We start from the raw sequence: 21214 nt of genomic DNA, 5'->3' as shown, positions 1-21214 counted from the left end.
TAGCCTAATAAATCCTCCTAGTAACAAGGGAGCATCTGTAGTAGTCTCTCCAAATGAAAATTTAGTTCTTATACCTGATATTAATTTTAATATTATTCTTGTAATAATAACCTCATATTAGTATATTTAGCAAAATTATTTTGAATCTGTATCTTGCCTATCACTCTTTGGAAGACAGTGGGTTTTTTAAGCTTCTTACCACTGAATGAAAGAATACTTTGTCATACAATTACCAGGGGATTTCAGTTATATAATGGTATAATGATTTTCTAAAATAATATAGTAATTCTAATAATAATGGGTACTTTTTATTAAGATCAGTACCATGAAAAAGGTAATCAGTACTGTAGGAACATTTGGATTGTTTGTGCTTTAAATTTTGTGTGTGTAAATATAAATAATTGCATATACACACAGAATGCTTCTGGAAGGATACATAAGAAAATGTTAACGTCGATTGCTTTTGGGAGTGAACTGGGATGTGTAAAGATAATTCCCACTAAATTGAAATAACTAAAAACTGTTTTCTGTGCCGTGAGATCTGTGTTGTATTCATCTTTGTATCTTTAGCAGCAAGTGCAGTGTTTGGTGCTTGGTAGGCGCTGAGTTCATATTGCTGATGAATGGAAGTTTGAGATTATCTTCTTAACTTATTATTCACCTTATAGATAGCATCCATGATCTATAGATTATGATATTGTTCACTGAAAGAGCTGATATTCTTAGTCTTTTCTCACATAACTCATTTTTCTAAGAAAGCTATTTATATGTCTGTGTCAATGTGGTCCAATCAGAAGACGTACCACATGGTGTTAAGTTTATATGTGTATATAGATATTCTGGCAGGAAACGTGAGGTCTGTAGGTCATAGAATAGAGTTTATTTCTCATAGAGCATTTTAGTGCTGGTTACCCTGCACATATGGCAAGGTTGCACCACAGGAGGGGAACCCTAAAATTATGACCCTGAAAGCTTATATAGAGTGGCTGGCACATCTGCCATCCATGATGCGCAGTACACACACCCCTTATCTGTACTCTGGAATTAAACGTATCTTCCCTGGGAAGGGGAAAGGCATCTCTAGGTTTCTTACCCTAAATGTAACCTAAAAGCAGATCTCTGGAAAGAAGAGGGGAATTTTTTATGATCCAATAATGTCTCCAGGGAGGCAGACTTATCTTTGTTATCACTTATCAATTTCCTTTGCTCAGAAGGCCCCAGCTGTGCAGGAATGCCAAGAAATCCAGGGAGAATTGTCTCCCAACACACAGTAATTTAAACAGGGGACATGTAGTGTAAAAATTGTTAATCAATAATAGGAGGGGTAGATAGCAAACTCTAAAAGGTAATCTAGGCCTGGGGAGTATGTCTGAGGAAGGATAGACTTCTTGGAAGGGTGGATTCTCATTGAAAGATGTAGTTTCAGTGGTCTGGGTGGCATAGAAGTTCACTGGGCTGCCCAGGCCAGAGTTGGTTTATGGTCACCAGACCTGCAGGAAGAATTCTTTGGAGAGCAAGCATGGGGGCATACAGACAAGTGGGCATGCAGAGAAAGTTGGGCACCACTACATGCACTGCTGGAACTGGGATCTGGAGGGGCCCCCGTCTCCTGGGATTCAGCCACTTCTCATCACAGTTTGGGCTAGAGTGGCTTTGAATGGCCAGCCCAATGGGGCTTCTGGCATGCACACTTCCAGGGCTTAGAAGATGGTGTAAGAAGCAGTGACCTGGGCTAGGACACAGACTTCAGTTGTCCAGGGCTCTTGTGTGCAGTGCTGCTTTCTCAGTTAAGAGCTGTAGGAAATGTATGGTGAAAGCTGTGACTTGCAAACATACGGCACTGGGGAAAATCGTGCAGGCCGAGCAGGAAGGAGAGCACTTTCCTCTGCAGTGCTACTTATTGTTCTCAACAGATAAAGCTTGTGTCATGCTATCTGGCAAAGGAAAAATATTTAAAGGGCCCAGATTCACTTTTACAGATCAGCAATAAGGGTGAATTTGGAGCTGAGAGACAGTTGATAACTGACTTAATGTCTCTTTATCCTATTGCTTAAATTTTATTCCTTTTAAACTCATGGTGCATGATAGCTTTAAATAAGGATATTATCATGCTTTCTGTTTCATTTATTTAATTTCTATCTAAATTCTTTTTTATCTTGACTCTGAAGTTTCTTTTGTTTTCCATAGCAGTATCCTGGGAAAATATTTCCTTTGTGGGTTCATAAATGGTAGTTCAGACACTATCATTTTTGTTAGATTTTTAAAATTCTTAATGTATTCCTTAATATTATGCCTTGTTAAACTCGTCTGTCACATTTATGAGTACTTGTGTATATGTCATTTTTCTCTGGTCGGCATTTTATTACCCAGAAAAGTTGATGTTGCCTAAAAATTTATAAATTTCAGTGTGTAATATCTCTTCCTTGTATTTTACTAGATTACTAAGTGAGACTATTTGCTTTGCACCAATCTGAATGAAATACTTCTTTATCTATTTCTCCAGCTAAAGAAACTTCCCTTTATGTAGGTCTTTTATGTCAGTCTTTAATCTAGTTCTCTGTTATTACAAAGCATTTTAAAGCGGGGTCTTTACTTCTTTTTCCCTCTTTATATTTGATTAGTCACAGCTTTAAGTATGTTCTGGTAAATCTTGCTCAAGACTATGTGAAAGCCTGAGGAGATAGCCCCAAACGCTTCTGCTTATCTACCATATATATAGCCTTTAAAAGTTCCCGTACATTTAAGCAGAATTTCCTCATATTGAAATTATATTATCTATCTCTTGTCTGATCTTTCTCCCCTGTCAGACATATCCTAGAGTCTAGGGCAGAGCTTGGAGGCAGACTATCTTTTACTCTTGAATCTAAGTGCCAGGAGCCAGAGCCTTGTAGGCACACACTTGAGTAGTATGCTGGAGGAGTGGAAGGTCACAGCTAAGATGGTAAGTCCTAGATCAGTGCACTAATCTAATGGACTAAATGGAGTACGAAAGACTGGAGATAAATAAAATGGGGCTTGAAAAACTGGGAAATACAGGACAATAGAGTAAACTGATAAAACATTGTTCTGGAAGGATTCTGGCGATAGAATACGGATACTGTGTGGACTCAGGTTGGTTAATAGGCACACACTAGGTATAAGGAGCTGGAGCAGGACAAATACAGTTCAAGTAGTTATGTTTAGAGAGTCTCTCTTCTATATGAACTCAACTTACCTGTACATAAGTGAAGTTTGAAAGTATATAGTTTCCACTTTCTGGCATCTTCTGGAACTCTTGTGCATAGAGATCATTCCAGCAGTTCTTCAACACAGAAGCTGTAATGACAGATTACACATTTTCACCAACGTCATTCTAGTATAATTCTTGGGTATCTTTTAAATTCTTTGACAAATGCCATCAAGCTTTGTTGATTTATATACATTGATTTTCTAACGTGGCTTACAATATCCTGGTTCTTGAGCACTGTTTGGTATGATAGTATCTTAAATCCTTCCATTAGGGGATTGTTGAGGAGAAGATATCACCTGAATATTTTTCTTGGTCAATTCTGGAACAAAGAATTAATTAAGCCTGGATCTCAGTATGAATCACTATCTAATAAAAAAAAGCTGATGTATTATCTTACTAGCAATTTGTGTCACATTATTTGCTAAAGCTCTATTTGATGGCTGTAAAACTGAAATATTTCTTGAACTCTAGATAACTCTAAAGGTCTTTTGGCATTGTGTGAAATAAAATTTTGCAAACTGTATCTTTCTCTTATCCATTATGGTTTAATATTGTAGTTATGAAGCTCATCTATCAGACTCTTGACCCTCTAATCAAACATGACAAGTAAGACTATAGTGTCTCTGGTTCAAACTGAAATAGACTTTAATTCCGTTTAAGAATGAATGAAAAGTGACTGCTCAAAAAGTTTTTATCTGATTTCAAAAATAATTAGCAAGAGAAGAAAACTTACAGTGAAATGTAGTCATTGTTTCCAATATAGCCCATCTTAATAAAAATATTTCTTAATCATGGCAATTTGCACCATAATTTGTAGTAAAAGATACAAGTGCAAGTAACTCAGAAAGTACGGTAGGTCTTCAGGATTTATTAAGTTTCCGCTATAGAGAGCAGTGTAAGTATCCTAGAAGAATTTTCTGTCCTATAAGAATTTCCCATCTAATAGTAGAGTAAACTAAAAGTGTTTTATAAACCCAGGACTATAAAACTAGCAAAATGAAAAATACAGAAAAAATTGAACTGTACAATAGTCTACAAAAATAATTTCTTAGTTAAATAGATTTTTGAACTTGATTATGAAGTTAAATTTTGGAATTCAACCACTTCGCATCTAGTTCAAACTGCTTAACATGTAGAAGGAGTTGATTAAATTCATCTAAATCCTTATATTTTTGTGAACTCTTAAGTTAGTGTTCTTGTCTCAAGTGAGGGGAGAAGTGGTGTGAGATATGCAATTATAATCATCTTGTGGAGTGAAAGAGATGTGTCGAGTGGATAGATGTGTGAATAACTGGCAAACGGTTGCAGAGTTATAGTGTCACTGCAACTTGGAGAACTGTGTTGGGAGGGGAAGCCTGTGTGTGTGAAAAGGTAAGGCTACATGTTAAAGTACTTAATGAATTAACGTAGGAGTTAGGAGTGTAAAATTGATGAAATTTATTTTGGAGTTCTTTCATTAAATAGGAGGACAGTTTGTATGTCTTCATTTTGTTTCTCTTGAAATATTGCAAATTTTTCTAAATCTCCAAGTGCTGCCTGAATTGCCCTTGAAAATAAATATTGCAATATGCTGCAATTCATGCACTTTGAACAGTTACATTTTTGCTTAGATATCTCTTTTCCAAGTCAAGTGTGTATGTGTTCACTAAATATTTAGTATTTAGGTAGATTCCTGTTAGATTGTGCTTCTGTGGAACTTAATCTTGGAAACTAATTTAAAGAAAATGGCCCATTTACATTAACTTCATATTCTCTTTAATTTTCAAGTTCTTTATTCTGTGACTAAAGAATAAGTATGAAGATAGCAGTAAATGATTACATTTTAAATCTTTTTCTAAGTTCTCAGTTTTTTTTCTAGTTGATATTTTGACCCCAGGCATCTATAGTATTGGCAATAGTGATTAAGAACTTTTTTTTAAGATTGGCACCTGAGCTAACAACTGTTGCCGATCTTCTTTTTTTTTTCCTCCCCAAATCCCCCAGTACATAGTCGTAAAAGTTTTTTAGTTGTGGGTCCTTCTAGTTGTGGCATTTGGGATGCCACCTCACCATGGCCTAATGAGTGGTGTCATGTCCGCGCCCGGGATCTGAACCCTGAGCCGCTGAAGTGGAGCACGTGAACTTAACCACTTGCCACAGGGCTGGCCCTGATTAAGAACTTTTAATCATGACCTTTTCTACTTAACCTTTTTTAGCTTACCGAGGAATAATTCCATGTTTCTTCTGGTTTTGTTGTGTGTATGTGCGTTTGTTTGAGTATATCTCCCCACCCTCAGAGAGTCATGGAGGATGCAATGGTATTAAGAGCAGAAGAGAAAGTTTTCTGTATTGCATTTTAATCTTAAGAAAGTTACTTAGTTTGCCATGAAATGACAGGGTATGAAACTATTTTCTCATTTGATCCTGTCTTAGAAATGGGTATAAACATTAGAATAGAGCGGATAATATGATCTGTATTTACTAATTATGTAATTGTATGTGTAGAAAACTCAGGAGAATTTAAAAAAAACACTTTTTTTGTTTGTTTTTTCTTAAAGATTGGCACCTGAGCTAACATCTGTTGCCAATCTTTTTTTTTCTTTCTTATCCCCAAATCCCCCCAGTACATAATTGTATATTCTAGTTGTAGGTCCTTGTAGTTGTGGCATGTGGGACGCCACCTCAACATGGCCTGATAAGCAGTGCCGTGTCCGTGTCCAGGATCCGAACTGGTGAAATCCTGGGCCACAGAAACAGAGCATGTGAACTTAACCACTCGGCCTCAGGGCAAGCCCCCAAAAAACCACTGTTTAATTTCATATTAATAAGAGAATTTGGCTAAATATGTAATAATTACATGAAATCACTCTTTTCTACTTTAGGCATAAACATCTACACATGGTAATGGGAAAAATTATTCAATTCTCACTAATGGCAAAATTTTAAAATATGTTGAAATAAATTTAACAGTAAACAAGATCTACATAAAGTAGAAAACTTTACTGAGAGACCCAAAACAAGATCAGAATTATACATACATTTAGTAGAAGGGAAAACTTACAGTGTAAGAACGCAAATTAAAATATAAATGTAATATAATTCCAGTTATAAACTCAGGAGGGTTTTTATTCGTTCATTCATTCAGTTTGGAGTGATTAGATGAAATGATCTTAAAAATCTTACAGAAGAAAAAATCTGAGAGAGTAGCCAAGAAAACTGAAAAAGAGCATAGTGGCAGAACTAGCCTTATCAGAATCAGAATATTAGATAACAGCCAGTGTAATTACATCAATAGGGTGTTAGTATGAGAATAGACAAAGGTCATTTGAAAAAAGAGAGACTTCAGAAATACATTTCTGTATATAAAAGACAAAGGTGGTAGTTTAATTCTGTGGGAAAAGGATGGAGTATTAAAAACTACTCCTGAAACAAGAAAATAAAAGTAAACCCCAATCTTAGGCTATATATGAAAATAAATTGCAGTGAATCAAAGACTTAAATAAAAACTAAAATAACCATAATATTCTAAGAAAATTGAGGCATTTACTGGGAACCCAAGAGACCTTCTTAACCATGGCTTGGAAATCCAGATGCTATAAAAGAAAATTAGCAAAAAAATACATAAACAAAATCAGTAGATTAATGATAGATTTGGGGAAACAAAGGTACATGGATGACAAACAGAAGGTTAATGTCTATACTGTACAATAAGAACAAGACCAGCAAACTTACTTGAACACTATGCAAAGGATATGAATAAACATTTCACAGGGAAGCAAATTCAAATAGCCAAAAAACATGAAAAGATGCTGATGTTTACAGTGGTTCAAGAAATGCAGATTAAAATAACAGTTGCAGTTTACTCTAAACCCATCAGACTATCAAGAAATAGAGAGATATCAATATTTATTGTTAGCCAGGTTATTGGGAAAAGAATACTCTCAACACATAGCTGGAGAAATGGTGAAATCTTTCATCCTTTTTGGAACACTATTGGCAACATCTGTTATAGTTAAAACAACAGCAGTCCCATTCCTGGGAGCCTATCCTGTGAAACTAAAAGTACTGTGTACATACAGATATGCTTATTGCACTGTTGTTATCAATGGCCAAAATGAAATACAACACAAGAAATAAAATGAAATTTATGTGTACAGGAATGGTTTTCATAAATTGTGGTATATCTATAATACGGAGTATGGCACACTTATTTAAAAGCATGAGTTTGAGCTATACAAATTGACTTGCAGTAATTTACAAGAATTATTGAGAAAGTCAAGATGCAAAAAAGTGTGTATAATATGATCCCATTTTTGTTAACAAAGTTCCCAAAACTTGCTGTATAGGTCTATACGTGATTATGTGAGTATGGAAAAAAACATGAAAGCTTACAAAACTTAGGTTGTTGACGTGTGAACTGAGAGGTTGATGGAGGGGCAGGGAAGAGAAGACCAAGCAAAACAGGAAAAGATGTTATCCTTATGCATTTTAACTAAACTTCCTGTGTGTGCATAAAGAAATTAAATAACATTGAAAAAAGAAAATTGAAACTAGATGATTGTTTTGTTTATTTTATAGGTCACAACTGGTGAGTACCGTTAAGTTCTATTCAACAGTTATTTATTGAATAACTACTGTGTACAAGACAACATGGTGCATGTAGTAAGTAATACAACTATGACGGAGTTATTAATAATTGTTATACTAACAATCATCAACAGTGGTTGATTGCTTAATATGTACTGGGGCCTATTCTAAGAGCATATGTGTGTAAACTCATTTAATCCTCACAACAACTTGATGAGATAATTGTTGTTCTCACCTGCATTTTATATGTGACATTTTATATAGGAGAAGACAAAGAAAATAAAAAACTTGCATAGCTTTATACAGTTTAAGTGGTAGAGCCAGGGTTTGAACCCAGACAGACTGACTCCAGAGGCTGCACTGTTAATCATTAAAATATGCTGCCTTCTCTGTCCATGAATTGCTTGGTTATGGTGAAACAATGGCAATATAGAAAACAATGAAATCAGTGCCATCACTCAGGTACGAACAAAATATGGGCACCTAGAAAAGGAAGGAATTGATCTGCCTGTAAGAATACAGATTTTACATAGGAATCATTATGATTTAGTTGACTCTGCAGAGTAAGTAGTCATTCTGTAGATGGAGAAGGCACAGAAAGGCATTTTAGACAGGAAGAATTTAATTAGCACAATTGTAAAAATGGAGGTGTGCCTGGGAAAAAGCCCGTAATCTAGTAGGACTATTGTGTGAGGAAGTAATAAGAGATGGAGGCTAATAATATTAGCGGAGGCTCTTGGTTTTCATGCAAGGTATTCTGAACTTCAGGCAATAATAAACCACTGAGTATTTTTGAAAGAGTAGTGATATGCTCTGCGAAGAACATGTGTCTGAGGTTTCTAGCCTGGATGAATGGAGATTGAGAAGTTGGACTCAGGTTCCATAAGACTCATCTTCATGTAGCTCATTTTAGCATTAATAAGAAAATTAGAGAATTTAAGATTTATTCGAAAAGGGGGAATGATAATAACCAGAGGGGACTTAAATCTTTTGTTGGGCTTTAAGTTGTCAACTAGCAAAAATGCATTAAAACAAAGAATGAAACAATATTTTTTTAAAAAGCTTTGTTTTTTTTTTTCCTCTCACGGGTAGTATAGTTTAATAGAAGATGCAATCGACTATTTTGTTAAAAAGTTCTTGGTTTTAGACCTGGCTCAGGATTAACTCTGTAAAGATACATTAAACAAAAAAATAAAATAGAAAACTTAATTACAAGATACTAAAGCTGAAAATATTACAATTTTTAAATATAGTACTTTTCATTGTCATACTAGTTAAAACAATCATTTCCTCCTGCTTTACTAGACAAGCTTTTAAAAACAGTTTCATTCTGTCAGATGCTAAGACCTTTAGATAGGTGAAATATAATATTCAGGAGAGATTGTTATTATTTATGGCTCCCTAAACCAGATGCCCCAAATTGACTTAATGCCATTCATTTTGAGATGAATTTGAAATTCTTCCAGTCATGCATTGGCTACGTTCTAAGTGCTTGAAAAGCATGTTAGTACAAAAATAATTTTTCTTTTCATTTGGTGTGTGTAATAGCTTTGCTACTAGATATTTATGTGAACATTGTATTCGCTTCAATGGCAGGAAATTCTTAATCTCTCTCTTTTTTAAGAATATTGCTATTACTCAGTGGCTGTATATTTAGAAAATACTGAGTGCCATTTAAAGGAGGATAAACAGTTCTTGAAGCTTTACAAGCCCTGTTACCAGTATTTGTCTCCAAATGAGTTTTATCATCAATAATGGTATAGTCTAGTCATCCAGAGAGATAACAAACACCTATCTATCAATTCCATCCACCCTTCTACTAGTATATAGTAGTAGAAATTGATAGGATTAACATTTTAAAATATATATTTTTAGATCCAATAAACTTGAAACGAAAGGTACCATTTCTAGATAATATCTGTGAGATAAACTCTTAAAATTATGCTACCATGAATAGCATAAAGAATTTCAGGATTTACCAGCTTAATATGACACGGTCTTAAATATTAAGACTGGCCCTTTGGGACAGTCTTTGCTCACAGTCAATTACAGTCATGTGCCACATAATGACATTTTGGTCAATGACAGACTGCATATATGACAGTGGTCCTATAAGATTAGCTAGGTGTTAGTAGGCTATACCATCTAGGTTTGTGTAAGTATAGTATGTGATGTTTGCACAATGATGAAATCACCCAATGACAAATTTCTCAGAACATATGCCCCCCATTCAGTGATGCATCACTGTATATTCTTTGGTGATGGTGATTATCTTAAGCACTTTTATAGTCAAGTTATTTGAATATAAAAATCGCCACACCTTTCTCATCAGTTTTTCTTAGATTGGTATTAAGGAAATGACGAACTGAGAGCTGTAAAACTTTAGGTCGTATTGAAACTCTTTCTTTGCAGTACACACTTCAAGATCAGTAAATTGAGTTTCTGGCTTATAGAAGAGAGATTGGTGCATAGAGAGCCTCTGGTGCCTAATGGTATACAGGATTATAAGAGAAAAGAAAAGGCTTGGCAAGGTTGTTTGACAGTTCTAGCAGGAAAGCATAGCTGTCTTTATGTCTTTATATCTTTAACAAGGGCTTCCAAGAGGAAACACTTGGAATGATAGCTGGCGTGCTTATTAGGGTTATTGGAAGTTGTGGTGAGATTTTATCCAAACGTAACAAGGCCTAAAAAGTAGCAATTCTTTACATTGATAGGTAGATAGCTGGGTGGATAAAGGAAGTTATCTGCCCATCTGGATACAGGAAGGAAGGACAGAAAGGAAGCCTGCATATCATTCCAATACTCTGATGGACGTGTGTATATTACTTAGGAAGAGAAAAAGCTTCTGGGCAAAACTGAGGTCACACTAACGTTGAAGGGGCAGATAGGGAAGACGACCAAGCACCAATGTTCAGAGACTCGTTTTTTGAAGTCAAGAGAAGGTGTATCAAAAAGGAAAAAGAGTCTATTGTTGCAAACATTTCAAGTAAGAAGATTTAGAAAAATCCACTGGATTTGTCAAGATATCATATAAGTCCTTAGCCAGAGTAATTTTGATAGAGTTTTAGAGGACTTGGATAGATTATAGTTTTAAGAGTGATTAAGTGGTTAAGAAGTAAGAGATGAAGGATTAATGACCAAAGTCAACTTTACTTTAACTCTTTCAAGATGTCATATTTTCTTTCACAAGACAAGCTAGACACTGCTATTGTATAGGAAAGAAATTATTCTTTTAAGAAAAAAATTTGGTTATTAATACTTCTAAGTACTGAAACGTCCCATGAAAATTATCAATCTCTACTTACTGCCCCACTATCAGCCAGAAACTGACAAGTTTTCTATTAGAGCAATTTCAGTGTCTTAAATCTTAGGTAAATATAAAATACAGAAATCTGGATTTACACAAAACGTTTGTATGGTAAGGATTTACTACTGAGATGTACTGTCATGGTTTGAAGGAGTCCAAAAATAATATGCTTTGTTCCTTACTCAAGTTCAAAATCACTGGAGAAATAAGCAAATGAGTCCTCTGATGGAGTTCAAAACAACTGCTTTGCAATTGATAAAGTCTAGAGTGAAGGACAAGGCTTATTTGTATAGTCACAAAGGGAGTGCTAATACTAATCTTGTCACTCTTGCACTGGGCAGCCAAAGATATAGAGGAGCAGAAAATTCTTGCCCCTTCTAAAAGATCAGGAACCCAGAGGGGGCTGGACCATGCAGATCCAGTTCTTCTTTTTCGACTCTTAACTAGATAACTCATTCCTTTCGTGGAGAATGGAGGTGGTGGTGGGCAGTTGTCAAGTGAGGAAGCAGAAATGACCAGAAGTGTCACTGTAATAAAAATCCCTCCATAAGGAAGCTTGAGGCCAGGGAGAAAGGAGATCCTGCCCCCATCATTTTATTTTCCAACATGGTCTTTTAAATTGAAGTATAATGCACACAAACTGAAGTGCACGGATTTTAATGTACAGTTTAATGAGCTCTGACAAATGTATGTACTCATGTAATCGCTATTCCAATCAAGATACGGAACTTTCTAACCCTATTTTATAAGCTGATTCACAGTAAGATTTCTTTAAGTACTAACTTGTTAGTTCATTTAAAATGCTTAAAATCATACTCAATCTGTAGTAATTCTGTTGACAGCTTTGGCTTCTCTGGATGAACAATTTAATGAAATTTCCCTCAAAAGATCTCATCATTAATAGGCATATACATTCCTTTGGAGAGATTGAATGATTTTTTACTGATTAGAAATCTTTTGAAAGTGGGATGCTCTATGTAGTTTTTAGTTATATATTTTATATTCTCAAATACTTAAATTGGCCTCATTCATCTCTTCCTATCTTCAAATATAAGATCTTGTATTCATATTTCTGGTAATATGGAGTACATAGTAGGTGCTTATCAGGTAACATTTCCCTTCCCTTCCCTCTTGACTTACGTTAGCTCTTAAGTATATGATACAAAGGATGTTAACTAGACAGCTTTCTGCAAATAAGGAATTCATTCCTTTCTTTACTCAGTTAATTTAACAATGTTTACTGGTACCTCCTATGTGCCAAATGATAGGTATAGTGCAATGACTATAGTTAACAAGGTGCCCCTTACAGTATAGTAGGGGAGCATATATTAACAATTAAATGAAAAATATAATTAAAAATTGTGAATAGTGCTCTGAAGGACGGGTGCAGTGATAGAGAATAACCCTGGAGGGGTAAGGAAGAGGTGACAAATAGAATGGGCGAGGATGGTCTCTGGGGTGGTGACATCTAGGCTGAGACATGATGAGACGGGGATGTCAAGCAAGGAGCACTGGGGATGGGATGAAGGAAGGGAAAGAATTTAAAAAGACCCAGATGCCAGTATAGGTAGTACTAAATAAGCCAACTGCTTTTATTACTTGTTGACTGATAGTTTCCATGAATTGCTATAATTTCATTTATATTGTCATTTTTTTCTCAGTGATATACTTATTACTTTTAGTATTATGAACTTAGATATTGTGCTTTACTCATACTTTATTTGAGAAAAATCAACTTAAAATATGCTTAATAAAACTTAACAGGCATATCTGAGATATGATGCCCTACAGCTTCTTTTTAGTTTATAGAAGAGGAGATACGTATGGATATAGTCTTTTCTTTAGGAAAAAAATCAACTTCTCAAAACTATTTAGTCCCTCTTAAGAAAATAAATGTTAACCTTGGTTGTGAATGATAACCTGGACTTTTGTTAGTAAAGTGTAGGTTTAGGATTGCTAGGTTAGTCACAGAAGGTACTAGGCATCACAGGGGCACGTTAGTATTATTTGATGTAAATTTTAAGTTCACTTTTTCCAGGGTTGATATGGAAAGTAAATTATATCTCATTTTATAATGTAAAGTACATTATATCTCATTTTATAACAGGGGATTCCATCGTATTTTTAGAACTGTCATGAGTTGGCAATGTGCAAAACTCTATTAAAATGTATACCTTACTTGGAAGTAAGAAAATGCCCAAAATTCTAATACTTAGAGAAGTGATCCTCGGGTCCTCGGTGTCCTATAGGGTGTACGTGAGGTCAAAACTATTTGTACAGTACCATCAAGACATTATTTGTCTTTTTCACCGTGTTGACATTTGTACTGACAAGAGTGCAAAAGCAATTGTGAATTAAAAAACTACTGGTGCTTTGGTATGCATGATTCAGGGTAGTAGTAGTTATCATATTCTTCACCATCACGTACTTAAAGTATAAAAAGAATACCAGGTGCACTTAAGAATGTCCATGGTGAAGCAGGAAAAAAAAATCTTTTTAAATCTCAACCTTTGTGTACACATTTTAAAAATATTCTGTGTGATGAAATGGGAAGTCCACATAAAACACTTTGATTGCATTTGCGAAGTCTGGTGGTTGTTTTGAGGAGAAGCGCTTGTGCCATTGTTTGAGTTGAGAGTGGACCGAGGTACTTTTTTTTTCCACGGAATAACGTTTTTTATTTGAAAGAACTGACAGACATACTGGTTTTTCAAATTTAGCAGACATTTGCTCACAAATGAATGAGATTAATTTGTCATTTAAGGGAAACAACTGACAGTATTTGTTGCTGGTGATAAGTTTTTAAGAGAAAATTAGAATTTTGGAAAACTTTTCACCTTGAGCTTGACAGCTTCCCAGTACTTAAAGAATCTTTTAATAAGATTAGTGATGATATTAACAAATATGATATCTTGAAATAGTACAATGAAATGTGTCAATATTTGGAAGACATGCATATCTCCATGACCTAAATTTTTAATCACCAATGAATGCATTATTGATAGATATGTTGCATGCATAAAAGATTCAAAGTGCAAATATTCAAAATTCAATTGATTTTAATGCAACAGTTGGAAACCCTTATTGATATTGTTTCAGATTTCACATGGCAACTAACCTTTAAAAAATTACCACTTTTCAAGTTCAGTGTGGTATCAAAGAATATCCATGATTATCTGAAAAGGCTATTAAGTAAAATATTCTTCTGTTTTCCAATTATGTATGTATGTGTGAGGCTCAATTTTGTTCGTCTACTCAACCAACACAACAGACTACAAAAGGTTGAGTACAGAAGCAGAGGTGAGAATCCAGTTATCTTTTGTTAAGAAGGGTATTACAGAGATTTGTACATATGTAGAACATTGCCACTCTTTTCAATAAGTTTTTTTGTTTTTGAAATATAGTTATTTTTTGTTAAAAATATTATGTTAACAGGTAGTAGTTTTATAATTGTTAGTTTTAAATGAATTACTAAAATCTTTAAAATTCTCAGTTTTAATTTTTAGCATGTTAAATATCAATAGAAATAATTGATACACAAAAGCTCTTTGGATCCCTGAATAATTTTTGATAGTATAAAGAGATTTTGACAATCTGTGGTCTAGAGGAATCCACATATAATTTAGGGGGAGAGCATAGCTTTATAATCCAAAATATACATGTTTTGGCTTAAAGCAATACTTTGATTTGAAGTGTTTTTCAAATGGCAGTGTTAAAGTAGGTTTCATAGTCATCAGACTTTGTATTATTTTAAGTCATAATATTTTGAAACTTCTGTAAACCTTCATTTTCATTTTATGTCTTTGAAATATGACAGAGGAAGCCAAAAATGAAACAAAATATTATGTCCAAAGCTATATAATTTTTTTGTGGACCTTTAGTTTTTTTCAATTAGTTGTGGCTGGTTTCCTAAACAAGCTAAATAAGGTATAGAAATGCTGGAAAAGATGCTCTGTGACAATCTGTGAAATATCTCTGGTATCGTATGTCTACAGAAAGAATATTTCATATCTGAGTTAAATGGATAAAAATGTTACTTAAAAAATTTGTAATAATACAGTCCATTGCCGGTTTGGAATGTACGTGGAAGTTAATTCACTATAATGAGAGCCCTTTGCCTATTATTGGTAACTGTTTATCATGTAACATGTAATGCTCATATGGTTAGTGAGATTTCTGATTTCTCTTTTTTCATAAGCAGATAATCTCAGTGATACCTTGAAGAAGCTGAAAATAACAGCTGTTGACAGAACTGAGGATAGTTTAGAAGGATGCTTGGATTGTCTGCTTCAAGCCCTGGCTCAAAATAGTAAGTTTCATTATGTTTACTCAAGTGCCAAACCAAAAAATCAAATCAGCAGTCATTCAGAAATTGGTATGTAGTTTAGCACATAACTTGCGTTCACATAACTTGAATTCTTTTGAATCCTGACGCTGAATACCGAGGTTGTTTTACATGTTCCGCACTCCTACCCCACCTCCTCACCCCCAAGCTTCTGAAAGCCAAGTTGATAGGCAGAAGAAGGAAGAAATTGATAGTGGTGATGACATTAATTCCAGTCTCAGAGAGAGGCCATTATTTCATTCCTAACAGATAAGCACCACAGTTCTTTTTCTTAACACCTACATTTATTCTTTAACAAAACACTGTGTGTTTCTATGTGGGGAGACTGGAGACGAGAAACAGAGGAGCTTAAACAGTTAAAATTTTTTCTGAGATCTTATGGTCACCTTTTAAATAATTTTACTTTAAAATAATGTGTATGCTTAGATTTAATTGGGAAGAACCATCAGCAGTCATCCAAAAATCCCTTAAAATTGAGGTAAGACTTGATCTTTGGTGGTGTGGTAAGTAACACTAGAGATAAAAATGATACAGCTCTTCTCTGACTAACACAGTGTATTGTTGCATTTGATCCATCATATTTCTATTCATTAATTTCTGTATTATCACAATGAATAGACAGGTACAGAATGATTTTTATTTGTTCCCTTAGTTCTGCTTGGTCATGCTATGGCTTGTGCTATACTTATTTTTAATTATGCCATTATCTTGTCCTGGGACTAATTATGTGGCTGACAAAGAATTCAGGAGAAAGTATATATTGTTACAGTTTCAATTTCAAGCACTCAGAGATGTATGTGTTATTTCTTTTTTATTTTTTAGTAAAATGTGATTAGAAAATCCAAAATAATTGACTGCGATGCTCTTCATCAAAAAGCACATTTTAAAGCTGGCTTTGGAAATTCATTTTCAGTAATTCTCTTTGCTTTTGAGATTGTAACTCTGTCAAGCTATTTAATCTTAGAAATAACAGAGAAAGGGGTTTAAAAGAGTTCAATAAGAGTATCTGGATAAGGCTCACAATGTCAAAGAAAAAGAAGGCAAAAGGAGAGTGTCTAAGGCTATGCTATCCAATGTAGTAGATACATGTGGCTATTTAAATTTAATAATTAAATTTAAAATTTATATCATCTGCAAAGAGTGACAGTTTCACTTCTTCTTTTCCAATGTGGATCCCTTTTATTTCTTTTTCTTGCCTGATTGCTCTGGCTAGGACTTCCAATACTATGTTAATTAAGAGTGGTGACAGTGGCCATCCTTGTCTCGTTCCTGTTCTTAGGGGGATAGCTTTCAGTTTTTCTCCATTGAGAATGATATTTGCTGTGGGTTTGTCATATATGGCCTTTATTATGTTGAGGTATTTTCCTTCTATACCCAATTTATTTAGAGTTTTTATCATAAATGGATGCTGTATCTTGTCAAATGCTTTCTCTGCATCTATTGAGATGATCATGTGATTTTTATTCTTCATTTTGTTAATGTGGTGTATCACGTTGATAGATTTGCGGATGTTGAACCATCCCTGCATCCCTGGAATGAAACCCACTTGATCATGATGTATGATCTTTTTAATGTATTGTTGTATTCGATTTGCTAGTATTTTGTTGAGGATTTTTGCATCGATGTTCATCAGTGATATTGGCCTGTAATTTTCTTTTTTTGTGTTGTCCTTGTCTGGTTTTAGAATCAGGATAATGTTTGCTTCGTAGAAGGAGTTAGGAAGCCTCCCCTCCCCTTCAATTTTTTGGAAGAGTTTGACAAGGATAGGTAGTAAGTCTTCTTTGAATGTTTGGTAGAATTCACCAGGGAAGCCATCTGGTCCTGCACTTTTTTTTTTTGGGAGGTTTTTAATTCCTGTTTCGATCTCCTTACTGGTGATCAGTCTATTCAAATTTTCTATTATCTTCTTGGTCCACTTTTGGAAGGTTGTATGTTTCTAAGAATTTATCCATTTCTTCTAGATTATCCAATTTGTTGGCATATAGCTTTTCATAGTATTCTCTTATTATCTTTTGTATTTCTGAGGTGTCCATTGTAATCTCTCCTCTTCGTTTCTGATTTTATTTATTTGAGCCTTCTCTCTTTTTTTCTTGGTGAGTCTAGCTAAGGGTTTGTCAATTTTGTTTATCTTTTCGAAGAACCAGCTCTTGGTTTCATTAATTTTTTCTATTTTTTTGTCTCTATTTCATTTATTTCTGCTTTGCAGATGACATGATTTTATATCTAGAAAACCCTAAAGAGTCCACTAAAAAACTTTTAGAAATAATAAAGGAATACAGTCAAGTTGCGGGATACAAAATCAATGTACAAAAATCCATTGCATTTCTATACACTAACAACGAAGTAGCAGAAAGAGAAATTAAGAATACAATCCCATTTACAATTGCAACAAAAAGAATAAAATACCTAGGAATAAACTTAACGAAAGAGGTGAAAGATCTGTACACCAAAAACTATAAAACATTGTTGAAAGAAATCAAAGAAGACACAAAGAAATGCAAAGATATTCCGTGCTCTTGGATTGGAAGAATTAACGTTGTTAAAATGTCCATACTTCCTAAAGCAATCTGTAGATTCAACTCAATCCCTATCAAAGTTCCAACAACATTTTTTACAGAAATAGAACAAAGAATCCTAAAATTTATCTGGAACAGCAAAAGACCCCGAATAGCCAAAGGATTCCTGAGAAAAAAGAACAAAGCTGGAGGTATCACACTGCCCAATTTCAAATTATGCTACAAAGCCATAGTAACCAAAACAGCATGGTACTGGCACAAAAACAGACACACAGATCAATGGAACAAAACTGAGAGCCCAGAAGTAAACCCACACATTTATGGACAGCTAATATTCGACAAGGGAGCCAAGAGCATACAATGGAGAAAGGAGAGTCTCTTCAATAAACCGTGTTGGGAAAACTGGACAGCCACATGCAAAAGAATGAAAGTAGACCATTCCCTTACACCGTGCAAAAAAATCAACTCAAAATGGATTAAAGACTTGAATGTAAGACCCGAAACCATGAGACTTCTAGAAGAAAACATAGGCAGTACGCTCTATGACATTGGTCTGAGCAGCATATTTTCAAGTCCCATGTCTGACCGGGGAAGAGAAACAAAAGAAAAAATGAACAAATGGGACTACATCAAACTAAAAAGTTTCTGCACAGCAAAGGAAACCATCAACAAAACGAAAAGACAACCTAACAATTGGGAGAAGATATTTGCAAACCACATATCAGATAAGGGGTTAATATCCAAAATATACAAAGACCTCATACAGCTCAACAACAAAAAAACCAACAATCCAATTAGAAAATGGGCAAAAGATCTGAACAGAGATTTCTCCAAAGAAGATATACAGATGGCCAACAGGCATATGAAAAGATGCTCAACATCATTAGCTATCAGGGAAATGCAAATCAAAACTACAATGAGGTATCACCTCACTCCAGTCGGAATGGCTATAATTAACAAGACAGGAAACAGCAAATGTTGGAGAGGGTGTGGAGAGAAGGGACCCCTTGTTCACTGCTGGTAGCAGTGCAAACTGGTGCAGACACTATGGAAAGCAGTTTGGAGTATCCTCAGAAAATTAAGGATCGATCTACCATATGATCCAGTTATTCCACTGCTGGGTATTTAGCCAAAGAACTTGAAAACAGAAAGGCATAAAGATGCTTGCACCCCTATGTTCATTGCAGCATTATACACAATAGCCAAGACTTGGAAGCAACCTAGGTGCCCATCAAGGGACGAATGGATAAAGATGTGGTATTTATACACGATGGACTACTACTCAGCCATAAGAAATGACGAAATCCGGCCATTTGTGACAACATGGTTGGACCTTGAGGGTATTATGCTGAGTGAAATAAGTCAGAGGGAGAAAGTCAAATACCATATGATCTCACTCATAAGTAGAAGATAAAAACGACAAAAAAAAATACATAGCATTGGAGATTGAACTGGTGGTTATCATTGGGGAAGGGGGGAAGGGAAAGGGCAAAAGGGGTGATTAGGGTTACATGTGAGGGGATGCACTATAATTAGTGTTCGGGTGGTGAACATGATGTAATGTATCCAGAATTTGAAATATGGTGTACATCCAAAAAAAATAAAAATTTAAAAAATTTAAAAAAATTTAAAATTTAATTTCTTAGTCTTACTTTTTCAGTAGCCATATTTGGCTAGTGACTACCTTATTGGGGCTCAGAGAATAAACCATTTCTGTGATCACAGAAAGTTCTTTAGACAGCTGACTAGAGGTCTAGAGGACTGGAAAGAACTGTGTGGTGAACCTGATATTTACACATGCTTATATAGGCAGATTTACCCAATCGTGTCATTAGTCTAAGTAAATTGAGCATCTCAAGTTCATTTTTTTGAGGAGTTGTTTTATTATAATTTTTATTTTTCAGTGGCCCAGTTTTCTCTCTGTGTTAGAAAAAAGTAGAATTTTCTAAATGGACCATTTGTTTAGGAGCTGGAGGACATGGAGGCAATGTCCTTGTTGTATCTGGAGAGTTGCTCAGCCCTCTCCTGGAAAGACTGGTGAGAGAGAGATGAAGGAGAGAAATGAAAAAAGGAAGCAAAAGTTTATAACATTTTAAAGAACAGATTCAAGAAATGTTGAGAAGTGTATAATTGTTGGATTAAATTTCAGGCCCATTGTGGACTTACTCATTGAAAATGGTCTTGAAATTGTCTATCATAAAATGTTAAGGCCAAACAGTCACAAGGTGTTAAAAAAAAAAACACAACAAATTCTACCAATTTAACTATTGACTCCCCAGGAAGGGAACAAAAGGGATATGTTGTTTTAAGAATCTGTAACAAAATTCATGTGTCCTCACATCTAACTCTATTGACACAAGAGAATTTTTTTTTTGAGGAAGATTAGCCCTGAGTAACATCTGCTGCCAATCCTCCTCTTTTTGCTGAGGAAGACTGGTCCTGAGCTAACATCCGTGCCCATCTTCCTCTATTTTATGTGGGATGCCTGCCACAGCCTGGCTTGCCAAGCGGTGCGTAGGTCCACACCCAGCATTCAAACCAGTGAACCCTGGGCCACCCAAGCAGAGCATGCGAACTTAACTGCTGCGCCACCAGGCCAGCCCCGACACAAGAGAATTTGACATAGGAAGAGGGAGTTCATGTAGATGTTCAGTCTTTGACTTGACTGCTGTCTGTCATTGATTGGGCAGCCACTGTGTACTCAGCACTGGACCTGGGGCTATGTCTTTTATCTAATTTGATCTTTCCTGTAATCCCATGAGTGGGTATTATCATCACCACTTAAAGGATAAAGAAACAGACTCTATAAGGTTGCCGGTCTTGCTCTGGCAGAATCCAGCATTTTGATTTGAACTCAGTTTACAAAATAAAAAACCACATTCTGAGTAAAGTACAGCTTTTTGCTGAGTTTATGGAATGTGAAAGTATTTCCCAAAGCTAGGTTTTAGTATTGTATCACAAATTTTTGCTTTTTCCTTAAAATTGTTTCAAATTGGTATTATTAAAGAGGAGGATGATATATAAACCTTCTTTTCCCTTGAGCTATAGACTGATATATTTATTTTATAAGTATTGATTTACATATTTTATAAAATTAGCATCTGCCTTTTAAACAACAAAAACTAAAAAAAATACCAATAAGATGTTTATTTTTTACAGTTGTTCTTATATCTCTGAATAAAGTGATTGATCCATGGCTACTTCTATCCTCTTAAAGGTAAAATTATAAAACATTTAACTTAGGTGAATCA

The 21214-nt window shown here is 34.9% G+C and overlaps 1 protein-coding gene across 4 annotated transcripts in view; it reads left to right on the top strand.

Annotated features, from left to right (window-relative positions):
* Positions 1-21214, top strand: part of RAP1GDS1 (Rap1 GTPase-GDP dissociation stimulator 1) — a 150642-nt gene that overhangs the window by 13779 nt on the left and 115649 nt on the right. For 3 of the 4 annotated variants that reach the window (XM_046656788.1, XM_046656786.1, XM_046656785.1), the window contains exon 2: positions 15301-15411. In XM_046656788.1, the coding sequence (XP_046512744.1) occupies positions 15301-15411 (111 nt within the window). The remainder of the gene's footprint in view (positions 1-15300; positions 15412-21214) is intronic. The other variant, XM_046656787.1, reaches the window with a different exon arrangement.

This window comes from Equus quagga, chromosome 3, assembly GCF_021613505.1.
Source record: "Equus quagga isolate Etosha38 chromosome 3, UCLA_HA_Equagga_1.0, whole genome shotgun sequence".
NCBI lineage: Eukaryota > Metazoa > Chordata > Mammalia > Perissodactyla > Equidae > Equus > Equus quagga.
This window is presented reverse-complemented; position numbering and strand designations above follow the sequence as displayed.